Source organism: Ictalurus furcatus, chromosome 7 (genome assembly GCF_023375685.1).
Source record: "Ictalurus furcatus strain D&B chromosome 7, Billie_1.0, whole genome shotgun sequence".
Lineage (NCBI taxonomy): Eukaryota > Metazoa > Chordata > Actinopteri > Siluriformes > Ictaluridae > Ictalurus > Ictalurus furcatus.
In genome coordinates this window covers 25,730,799-25,743,123 of record NC_071261.1, presented here as the reverse complement: position 1 = coordinate 25,743,123, position 12,325 = coordinate 25,730,799, and the positions used below count along the sequence as shown (strand labels likewise).

General features: G+C 38.2%; 1 protein-coding gene across 1 annotated transcript in view; it reads left to right on the top strand.

Annotated features, from left to right (window-relative positions):
* Window positions 1-80: 80 nt before the first annotated feature.
* Window positions 81-12,325, top strand: part of LOC128610256 (butyrophilin subfamily 2 member A2-like) — a 34,148-nt gene continuing 21,903 nt past the window's right edge. The window contains exons 1-3 of the mRNA XM_053629457.1: window positions 81-307; window positions 1,807-1,866; window positions 6,819-7,169. Of these exons, the coding sequence (XP_053485432.1) occupies window positions 1,812-1,866; window positions 6,819-7,169 (406 nt within the window). The 5' untranslated portion in view covers window positions 81-307; window positions 1,807-1,811. The remainder of the gene's footprint in view (window positions 308-1,806; window positions 1,867-6,818; window positions 7,170-12,325) is intronic.

Here is a 12,325-nt window from a genome sequence, read left to right as displayed (position 1 = left end):
TCCCCGGAGTTCTAATCCCCCACACCTGTCATTAATCACACACACACACACACACACTCTCCACTAGTATTTAGAGAGTCATTCGCCAAATGTTCATTGCGAAGTACACCTTCAGTAGACTTATTCTCTGCGTTTCACATTCGTTTGCTATCTTTGTTATCTCGACCTCTTTTCCCGTTTACAACTACGCTTTCTGCCTGTCCCCTTGTGCTTTGTTTTCCGATCACCTGACCTTTGCTTGTTTTACGACTACGTCTTTGGAGCTACCCTTTACTACGCACCCGCTTCTGCTTCTGTGCCAACTCCGGTTAGTGACACATATAAAGACTTTTATCATTTGAACAATTTTATTTTTACTAGTAGTGAAACTATTAAACTTAATTCTCCAGGAAATATTCAAGATCATATATAAAACCTCAAACTGGACCAAAAGTCAGACAGCAATTGTTACCATTCCACTTCATTTAATAAAAATAATGTCTTATAAATATCCTCTATGCACTGATGAATAAAGCAGACGACTGTCATCTTGGTGCTGAAATGATCTTGTTGTTGGTTTATGTTTATTATGGTTGTATGAAGTGTGTGTCACGTAATGGAGGTTAGGACCGATGCAATGGCAGATAAGAGCTTTATTAAAGAGAGGCAGGCAGACAAATCCAAATCGTGAAACAAAAGCGTGGTCAGAAACAGGTAGTGGGTCAGGTGATCTGCAAATGGGCATAAACTAGGCAAGGCAAAAGCATGTAACAAGAAACAAGATCAAAGACCATGAAACAAAATGAGGAACAGGGTACAAACGCTTGGTACAGTGATAACACTCAATACTTCGTGACATACATAGATACACGAGGGGTTTAAATGACAAACATAATCGACAGCAGAAAACAATGATGACGTACGGGAAACAACCAGTGAAAATTCAGTGGCAGAGACAGGACAGAAATTATCACAGATGCATGTGTCAAATGTAAACAAAGTCAAGGTCTCTGAAAACCCAGAAAAGTGCTCGCACTTCGGGTTTCCGAGCACGCTGCATGCTACAGCACTTACCACGAGGGGAAATCGTGTGTGTGTGTGTGTGTTTTATAATCCTAATCATTCCAACAAATATTTCAGTTTAAGGGCCCAGTTTAAGGGCTTAGTATAAGTTCTAGAAAATGATAGAAACAGTTGGGCTCATTGGTTCAGTTGGGTTCATTTATTGCATTTCACATAATAGAATCATGAGTGTGACGCCCATTTTATACCCAACGCATCGTGGTCCACATGCAACGGCCCATGAAGCATTTATTCCTGTTCTGTACTTGCACTGGCTTAGTAAACACAATGTGCAAATATTAAATACATACATCCAATATATTTTTATAATATGAACATTCATTACCACTGTACTAGATTGATGTGATTTTACTTCTACACTTGGTAGTAGATATAAAAGTTTTACCTGATGACAGAGCACTCACTGTTACAGTAGTCTGCAGATGGAAATATGTGCTGTTGCAGCTTGAACCTTAATTAAGTGCTTCAAAGACGCCACCTCACTTCTTATCATGTTTCGTTATGAAAAAGGTGTCTCACAAATGAACATAAACCAAAGTACACCAACAGAAAGCCAGAACTGTGGAACAAAGCGTGTTTATGTTTATCCTCTTCTTATTGAGAAAATATTCCTCTTAAAATGAGTGAGCATTTTGACTTTTTGATAGAAGCGATGTGCTAAATCGTGCTAAAACAAGTGTCATCTGTAAAATGTAATTTATCTTGTGAAACAGACTGAAGCAATAACGCTAAACTGTCTTTCAGGGATTATGTGCATTTCTGTGACTCTCCTGATTCTCTACAGCTTTATGGAATCTCAGTCAGGTATGGAAAAAAAACACTATTCTGTGTGTGTGTGTGTGTGTGTATGTGTATAATATGTGTGTGTGTAAAATTTGTTTTTGAGAGAGCTTATTTCAAATCCTTTTGGTGTGTAACTTTTTAACTGAACAGTGAAGCCTGTTTCATGAAGCGATTTGAACAAACTCAGAGGTGCAGAGAAGGTTTTGAGTTGACAAAACCAAACTAATCCAACCCGGATTAATTATAGTTAACAGGTTTTATGACACTGGTTATCAACTTCCTCAATCAACCGAGGTTTTATCCCTGAATCAGTGTTTACTCAGCATAAAAGCCAGATGTTTGCTGCAAACAGCCAATAGCGTTCAACATGGAGAAAAGCAGGTGTGCATACTTCTGGTTGAGGAGTAAGAAATTACCCAGCTAACAATATTTGGTTCCCAGAGCATAAATTTTTAAGGTTTGTTTTTGGTTAGTCAGGAAAGTTTTCTTTACGGTAATAGAATGTTGTTTTTAGCTTTGCAGAACATTCCCATAACGTTCTCTTAATGTTCCCCAAACGTTCCCGTAATGTTCTCCTAATGTTCCCCTAACGTTCTTTTAATGTTCCCCTAATGTTCTCTTTACCTCAATTTTCATCAGTTATTTTTACTATTTATACATTCATGCATCATTAATCATAAATAAATTAGATCAGTCTGTATAAATGAATAATCAGCACACAATCCATGTTTTTGTTGATTCTGAGTCATTCAATAACAAGCCATGAATCTCAGGACATTAAAAACAGTAATTATAATAATTAAAATAATTAAAATAATAGTAAATAAAAATAAATAAATTAAATTAAAAAACAAACAAACATGTAGCCATTTTCATATATAAAAATGAGCAAGAACACTATCATTAAAAAATACATTGTAACCATAAAAACAGATCAATGTTTCAACTTCTGATCAACTTCTCCACTTAACAAAACAGGTTCACTTCTTCCACCACCATCATGTGCAAATGTAAAGGAGACCTATTATGCCCCTTTTTACAAGATGTAATACAAGTCTCGGGTGTCCCTAGAACGCGTTTGTGAAGTTTCAGCTCAAAATACCCCACATTTATTATACCATGCTGTAAATGCCCCTTTTTGGGTGGAAGCAAAAACACACTGTTTTTGTGTGTCTCTTAAAATACAAATGAGCTGCAGCTCCCCCACCCCCCTTTCCAGAAGAGCACTGCGCCTGTACAGCTCATGCTTTAGATACTACAGCAACAACAAATCAGGAGAACCAGTATGACTGACACCATGAATTCCGGTGTTCAGACCTGTATGTATGTATTATACAAACAGTAAGCCTTTCTGGGTTAAAAATAAAAATGACGACATAGCTCTGGTCTCGGTGAATACAATCGGAGACAATGCTAACTTTAGCCGCATTAGCCGTGGAATCTGCTAACAAGCACATGGGGAAAGGTGATTTGAAAACATTCACAAAATATACAGTGCGATACTTACATCTTCTGGATATAAGGCTGGATCACGAACAGTTGGTATTGATCCATTCTTGAGAATCAACTTTTCAGCAAATCCTGCTTTGTATTGACTCTCGTTCACAAAGCAGTCTGGTGTAAAATGATTCAAACAAACATATACAAATTTAGCTATTTTGGGGGCACATTTCCTTCAAAAATCAAACTACTCCTCTGCATCTTCAGTGGCTCTGATGCCGAGAGTACATGAAGACTCTTATGTTCATTCATTTTGAGACACTGTTTTGACTTATGGGGAATATAAAAAAGGAGTGGGTGGATTTTTACCATTATACGGTGGTTGTATACATACAGTGCCGACACACATTTATCGATCAAACGGCATGTTAAACTGAATTTTGCATAATAGGTCCCTTTTAACAAAGAAATAAAAAAGGCAACGTAAGTTACATGGACAATAGTTTAAACAATCAGAATTAGATGAACAGTTATATAAATAAATAAAAACTTTACTATACAGGCCATCATATCATGAACTTTGCACATAGTCGACTGGTCTGATAAACACAACAATAAAAAAAAAATTACACTATGTAACAGAATACCAAGTTTCACTTTCTTCCCACGGATACTGTAAATTACAGCTATTTCTTGTGTTTTTACAGTAACTATTCATTTAACTTTTAACCAAGTTTAAAGCAATGTATTGTAATATACAGCATAATTACAGTAGTAATAAAAATTCTAAAAACACAGTATTTTTGTATAAATGAGTTTACAATGAAAAATCTGAAAATATATACATTCTAGCCACATACTGTAAATCAAATTTTGACCAATAAGTCACTATAAAATTTCAACTCTGAATTTGAACACAAAACAAGACAACCAGTTAAACTGTTAAAGTTGATTATTTATTAAAAACTGGATCTTTGTGTTGAGAGCTTTACATGCACGCAGTAATCACATGCATAGCCATTCAAAATCCATTAGGCACCTGAGGAGTGTACACATGTGTGGGCTGACTATGTTGTCCTTTTCCCAAGAAACCTTCCCACCTTTCTTACCCACAACCTCGTAGCTATCTTGGTGCCTGAGGTTGGATTAATTCCAATGAAACAATCTGAAATAATGCAAAATAACCTGAACTGAGTAATTTATAACCAACTATTCATGTTTCGACATGTGACATTTCACATTTAACATTAATCATATACAACGCAATTCTAAATTCATATATGTGCACTTTATTAGGAACACCGGTACACCTGCTATCTATCTAATCAGCCAATCATGTGGCAGCAGCACAATGCAAAAAATTATGCCGATACAGATCAAGAGCTTCAGCAATTGTTCACATTAAATATCAGAATAAGAGGAAAAAATGTGATCTCTGTGACTTTGATCATGGCATGGATGTTGGTACCAGATGTTCTGGCTTGAGTATTTCAGAAACTGCTGATCCCTTGAGAATTTCACACACAACAGTCAGGTCAAAGTACAATTAAATAAGCTATAAGCTCTGTCTTGCTACACACTAATTATATTATACACACACACAGGTACTCAAAAGTTTGTGAACACTTTAGAATTTTCTATATGTGTAAAGTATGACTTAAAACATCATATTTTCACACAAGCCCCAGAAGATGATAGAGAACCCAAATAAACAAAGAGACAAAAATATTATTATTGGTCATTTATTTATTGAGAAAAATCATCCAATATTACATATGTGAGTGGCAAAAGCATGTGAACCTCTAGGATTAGCAGTTAATTTGAAGGTAAAATTAGAGTTAGGTGTTTTCAATCAATTGGATGAGAATCAGGTGTGAGTGAGCACCCTGTTTAATTTAAAGAACAGGGATCTATCAAAGTATGATCTTCACAACACAAGTTTGTGGGAGTTTATCATGGAATGAACAAAGGAGATTTCTGAGGACCTCAGAAAAAGAGTTGTTGATGTTCATCAGGCTGGAAAAGGTTACAAAACCCTTTTTAAAGAGTTTGGACTCCACCAATCCACAGTCAGACAGATTGTGTAGACATGGAGGAAATTCAAGACCATTGTTTCCCTCTCCAGGAGTGATCAACCAACAAAGATTACTCCAAGAGCAAGATGTGTAATATTCCACGAGGTCACAAAGGAACCCAGGGTAACTTCTAAGCAACTAAAGTCCTCTCTCACATTGGCTGATGTTAATGTTCATGAGTCCACCATCAGAGGAACACTGAATAACAAAAGATGTGCATGGCATAGTTGCAAGGAGAAAACCACTGCTTTCAAAAAGAACATTACTGCCCTTCTGCAGTTTGCTAACAATCATGTGGACAAGCCAGAAGGCTATTGGAAAAATGTTTTGTGGATGGATGAGACCAAACAGAATTTTTGGTTTAAATAAGACGTTATGTTTGGAGAAAGGAAAACACTGCTTTCCAGCATAAGAATCTTATCCCATCTGTGAAACATGGTGGTAGTCACATGGTTTGGGCCTGTTTTTTTTCTGTATCTGGACCAGGACAACTTGCCATCATTGATGGAACGATTAATCTGAATTATTTCAGCGAATTCTAAAGGAAAATGTCAGGATATCTGCCCATGAACTGAATTTCAAGAGAAAGTGGGTCATGCAGCAAGACAACGACCCTAAACACACAAGTTGTTCTACCAAAGAATGGTTAAAGAAGAATAAAGTTAATGTTTTGGAATGGCCAAGTCAAAGTCCTGACCTTAATCCAATAGAAATGTTGTGGAAGAAACTGAAGCAAGCAGTTCATGTGAGGAAACCCACCAACATCCCAGAGTCGAAGCTGTTCGTACTGAGGAACGGGTTAAAATTCCTCCAAGCCGATGTGCAGGACTGATCAACAGTTACCCCAAACATTTAGCTGCAATTTTTGCTGCACAATGGGATCACACCAGATACTGAAAGCAAACGTTCACATACTTTTGCCACTCACTGATATGTAATATTGGATAATTTGCCTCAATAAATAAATGACCAAGTATAATATTTTTGTCTCATTTGTTTATTTGGGTTCTCTTCATCTACGTTTAGGACTTGTGTGAAAATCTGATGTTTTAGGTCATATTTGTGCAGATTTATAGAAAATTCTAAAGGGTTCACAAACTTTCAAGCACCACTGTGTGTGTGTGTGTGTGTATATATATATATATATATATATATATATATATATATATATATATATATATATATATATATATATATATGTGTATATATATATATATATATATATATATATATATATATATATATATATATATGTGTATATATATATATATATATATATATATATATATATATATATATATATATATGTATATGTGTGTGTGTATATATATATATATATATATATATATATATATATATATATATATATATATGTATATGTGTGTATATATATATATATATAAATAATGTATATATGTATGAGAGACAGTATTTGTTTTAAAAAAAAAAAACCCCCAGAGGGATTACAGGTGGTTCGTCCAGATTCTCCTCTTGATGCTGTAGCTGGTGAAGACCTGGTTCTGCCCTGTTTTATCAAACCCAACACCAGCGCTGTGGACATGACAGTGGAGTGGATGAGATTAGATGATGTGGATTCATTAGTGCATCTCTATAAAGATCATGAAGACAGAAATGAAGATCAGGCTCAGTCTTACAGAGGAAGAACATCACTGTTTAAAGAGGAGCTACGGAAAGGCAACGCTTCACTCAAACTCTCAGCTCTCAGAGTCTCTGATGAAGGAAAATATAGATGTCTTGTTGAGGACAAATCCTGGTATGATGACGTCACTGTTCATGTCATTGTCGAGGGTAAGATCTATTTCTGCACTTAAGCTTAATACAGTGAATGTTACTGTATTCACTACCATTAATATCAATGGTTTCTATATATGTGTAAATATAAATATACAGTATCTCACAAAAGTGAGTACACCCCTCACATTTTTGTAAATATTTGATTATATCTTTTAATGTGACAACACTGAAGAAATGACACTTTGCTACAATGTAAAGTAGTGAGTGTACAGCTTGTGTAACAGTGTAAATTTGCTGTCCCCTCAAAATAACTCGCACAGCCATTAATGTCCAAACCGCTGGCAACAAAAGTGAGTACACCCCTAAGTGAAAATGTCCAAATTGGGCCCAAAGTGTCTATATTTTGTGTGGCCACCATTATTTTCCAGCACTGCCTTAACCCTCTTGGGCATGGAGTTCACCAGAGCTTCACAGGTTGCCACTGGAGTCCTCTTGCACTCCTCCGTGATGACATCACGGAGCTGGTGGATGTCAGAGACCTTGTGCTCCTCCACCTTCCGCTTGAGGATGCCCCACAGATGCTCAATAGGGTTTAGGTCTGGAGACATGCTTGGCCAGTCCATCACCTTCACCCTCAGCTTCTTTAGCAAGGCAGTGGTCATCTTGGAGGTGTGTTTGGGGTCGTTATCATGCTGGAATACTGCCCTGTGGCCCAGTCTCTGAAAGGAGGGGATCATACTCCGCTTCAGTATGTCACAGAACATGTTGGCATTCATGGTTCCCTCAATGACTGTAGCTCCCCTGTGCCGGCAGCACTCATGCAGCCCCAGACCATGACACTCCTACCACCATGCTTGACTGTAGGCATGACACACTTGTCTTTGTACTCCTCACTCCTCCAAGTAAGTTTATCAGACCACAGGTCATGGTTCCAGTAATCCAAGTCCTTAGTCTGCTTGTCTTCAGCAAACTGTGGGTTTTCTTGTGCATCATCTTTAGAAGAGGCTTCCTTCTGGGACGACAGCCATGCAGACCAATTTGATGCAGTGTGTGGCGTATGGTCTGAGCACTGACAGGCTGACCCCCCACCCCTTCAACCTCTGCAGCAATGCTGGCAGCACTCATACGTCTATTTCCCAAAGACAACCTCTGGATATGACACAAGTACGTGCACTCAACTTCTTTGGTCGACCATGGCGAGGCCTGTTCTGAGTGGAACCTGTCCTGTTAAACCGCTGTATGGTCTTGGCCACCGTGCTGCAGCTCAGGGTCTTGGCAGTCTTCTTATAGCCTAGGCCATCTTTATGTAGAGCAACAATTCTTTTTTTTTTTTTCAGATCCTCAGAGAGTTCTTTGCCATGAGGTGCCATGTTGAACTTCCAGTGACCAGCATAAGGGAGTGTGAGAGCGATGACACCAAATTTAACACACCTGCTCCCCATTCACACCAGAGACCTTGTAACAGTGACAAGTCACATGACACCAGGGAGGGAAAATGGCTAATTGGGCCCAATTTGGACATTTTCCCTTAGGGGTGTACTCACTTTTGTTGGCAGCGGTTTAGACATTAATGGCTGTGTGTTGAGTTATTTTGAGGGGACAGCAAATTTACACTGTTACACAAGCTGTACACTCACTACTTTACATTGTAGCAAAGTGTCATTTCTTCAGTGGTGTCAAATGAAAAGATATAATCAAATATTTACAAAAATGTGAGGGGTGTACTCACTTTTGTGAGATACTGTATATACAGTGCATCCGGAAAGTATTCACAGCACTTCACTTTTTCCACCTTGTTATGTTACAGGCTTATTCCAAAATGGATTAAATTCATTATTTTCCTCAAAATTCTACAAACAATACCCCATAATGACAACGTGAAAGAAGTTTGTTTAAAATCTTTGCAAATTTATTAAAAATAAAAAAAGCACATTTACATAAGTTTTCACAGCCTTTGCTCAATACTTTGTTGAAGCACCTTTAGCACCAATTACAGCCTCAAGTCTTTTTGAGAATGATGCTACAAGCTTGGCTTGTACCACTTATTTTTGGGCAGTTTCTCCCACTCTTCTTTGCAGGACCTCTCAAGCTCCATCAGGTTGGATGGGGAGTGTTGGTGCACAGCCATTTTCAGATCTCTACAGAGATGTTCAATCGGGTTCAAGTCTGGGATCTGGCTGGGCCACTCAAGGACATTCACAGAGTTGTCCTGTAGCCACTCCTTTGTTATCTTGGCTGTGTGCTTAGGGTCGTTGTCCTGTTGGAAGATGAACCTTCCCCCAGCCTGAGGTCCAGAGCACTTTGGAGCAGGTTTTCATCAAGGATGTCCCTGTACATTGCTGCATTCATCTTTTCCTCGATCCTGACTAGTCTCCCAGTTCCTGCCGCTGAAAAACATCCCCACAGCATGATGCTGCCACCACCATGCTTCACTGTAGGGATGGTATTGGCCAGGTGATGAGTAGTGCCTGGTTTCCCCCAGACATGATGCTTGCCATTCCGGCCAAAGAGTTCAAACTTTGTTCAATCTTTGGTCTGAGAGTCCTTCAGGTGCCTTTTGGCAAACTCCAGGCGGACTGTCACGTGCCTTTTACTGAGGAGTGGCTTCCATCTGGCCACTCTACAATTCAGGCCTGATTGATGGAGTTCTGCAGAGATGGTTGTTCTTCTGGAAGGTTCTCCTCTCTCCACAGAGACACGCTGGAGCTCTGTCAGAGTGACCATTGGGTTTTTGGTCACCTCCCCGACTAAGGCCCTTCTCCTCTGATCGCTCAGTTTAGCCAGGCAGCCAGCTCTAGGAAGACTCCTGATGGTTCCAGACTTCTTCCATTTACGGATGATGGAGGCCACGGATGATCAGTGGAAACAAGATGCACCTGAGCTCAATTTTGAGTGTCATGGCAAAGGCTGTGAAAACTTGTGTAAATGTGCTTTTTTTGTATTTCATTTTTAATAAATTTGCGAAGATTTCAAACAAACTTCTTTCACTGTGTCATCATGGGTTATTGTTTGTAGAATTTTGAGGAAAATAATTAATTTAATCCATTTTGGAATAAGGCGGTAACGTAAAATGTGGGAAAAGTGAAACGCTGTGAATACTTTCCGGATGCACTCATTCATATTCTATATATATATATATGGGATGTCACGATACCAAAAATCTAGTAGTCAGTACCGATACCACCAAAAGTACACGATACCAAAGTCGATACCACGGTGTGGTTTAAAAATTAATTAATTAATTAAATTAAAAACTCTTCTGGCGGACAGCCTCCTCTGGCTGATATTAGCAAAATGAGAGAGAGGGAGAGCAAGAGCAAGAGAGAGAGGGGGATATGTTATTTATACACTTTCTGACAATGACTAATAAAACAGTGGAGGCTACAAGCGCTAAGGTGCACTCCTAAATGTGCACATACACACATACACCCTTTATACTCTGAATGCAAGTATTAGTTTAAATTCACTGATATGGTGGCAGGCCAAAAAGATTTATTAAAAGCATGAACATTTGAATAATTATTAGTGACATTAGGCTACATTTAGCTGACATGACACAGGCTGAATGGAGATGCATAGTGGCCCATTAGGAGGTAGTTTATAACATTGCAATGTGTTAGCGTCGTTAACAAATAACTGGCTATCGCAAACATTACATGGAGCATAACGTTAGATGCTTTCAGGGCCATAATGCCCACTGCCTCAAACAAACATAATATAATGTCTTTCAGGTGCTTCGTCAAATTCCAGGTGTTTCCTTAATTTGTTTGAAATGAACGACAGTATCAGTTGCACACCGGCGTCACAGCATCAATTATATGTTTGTTGTCATCTGCCTAGAATGCGAAGTATTTCCATATTCCTTACCACCTTTCCTCTCAACGAGTTGCGGCGGAGTTAAACTTCGGTTGTTTTTCCCGTGTACTTGTAGGAGTTGTTGTTCTTTTGTGGACCGACAAACACTTACGCGTATTTGCTGCCCCCTTCAGTTCCGGAAGAATTGCAACCTCGGTATCTTCATTATACCTACGCTACTGCAGAAAAACAAGTACCGTCACGTTTTAAGAATGTTGGTACTGACTTGGTACCGAAGTATCGGTTCTCGTGACATCCCTAATAAATTGCATGAATTTGCATGTGTATAGGCATTCCTATTGGCCAGTGAGCGCATATATATATATATATATATATATATATATATATATATATATATATATATATATATATATATATATATAAAATCTATGTATAACAAATGTTATACTTGGTTATTTATTTAAGGAAAATTATCCAATATTACATATCTGTGACTGGCAAAAGTATGTGAACCTCTAGGATTAGCAATTTAATTTGAAGGTGAAATTTGAGTCAGGTGTTTTCAATCAGTGGGATAACAGTCAGGTGTGAGTGAGAGCCCTTTTTTATTTTTTATAAGTCTGATCTTCAGAACACATGTTTGTGAAAGTGTATAATAACATGAACAAAGGAGATTTCTGGGGACCTCAGAAAAAGAATTGTTGAGGCTGGAAAAGGGTTACAAAACCATCTCTAAAGGGTTTAGACTCCACAGACAGACAGATATCAAAATTTAAGACCATTGTTTCCCTCCCCAGTAGTGGTCAACCAACAAAGATCACTCCAAGAGCAAGACGTATAATAGTCCACAAGGTCACAAAGGAGCCAGGGTAACTTCTAAGCAACTAAAATCCTCTCTCACGTTGGCTGATGTTAATGTTCATGAGTCCACCATCAGAAGAACACGGAACAACAATGGTGTATATGGCAGGGTTGCAAGGAGAAAGCCACTGCTCTCCAAAAAGAACACTGCTTCATGTCTGCAGTTTGCTAAAGATCATGTGGACAAGCCGAAGTCTATTAAAAAAATATTTTCTGAACAGATGAGTCCAAAATAGAAGTTTTGGTTTAAATGAAAAGGGTTATGTTTGGAGAAAAGAAAACACTGCATTCCAACATAAGAACCTTATCCCATCTGTGACATATGCTGGTGGAAGTATTACGTTTTAGCCCCTTTTTGCTGCATCTGGGCCATGACAGCTTGCCATCATTGATGGACCAATGAATTATACCAGCGAATTCTAAAGGAAAATGTCAGGACATCTGCCTGTGTGTGTGTGTGTGTATGTGTGTGTGTGTGTGTGTGTGTGTCTCTATATATATATATATATATATATATATATATATATATATAT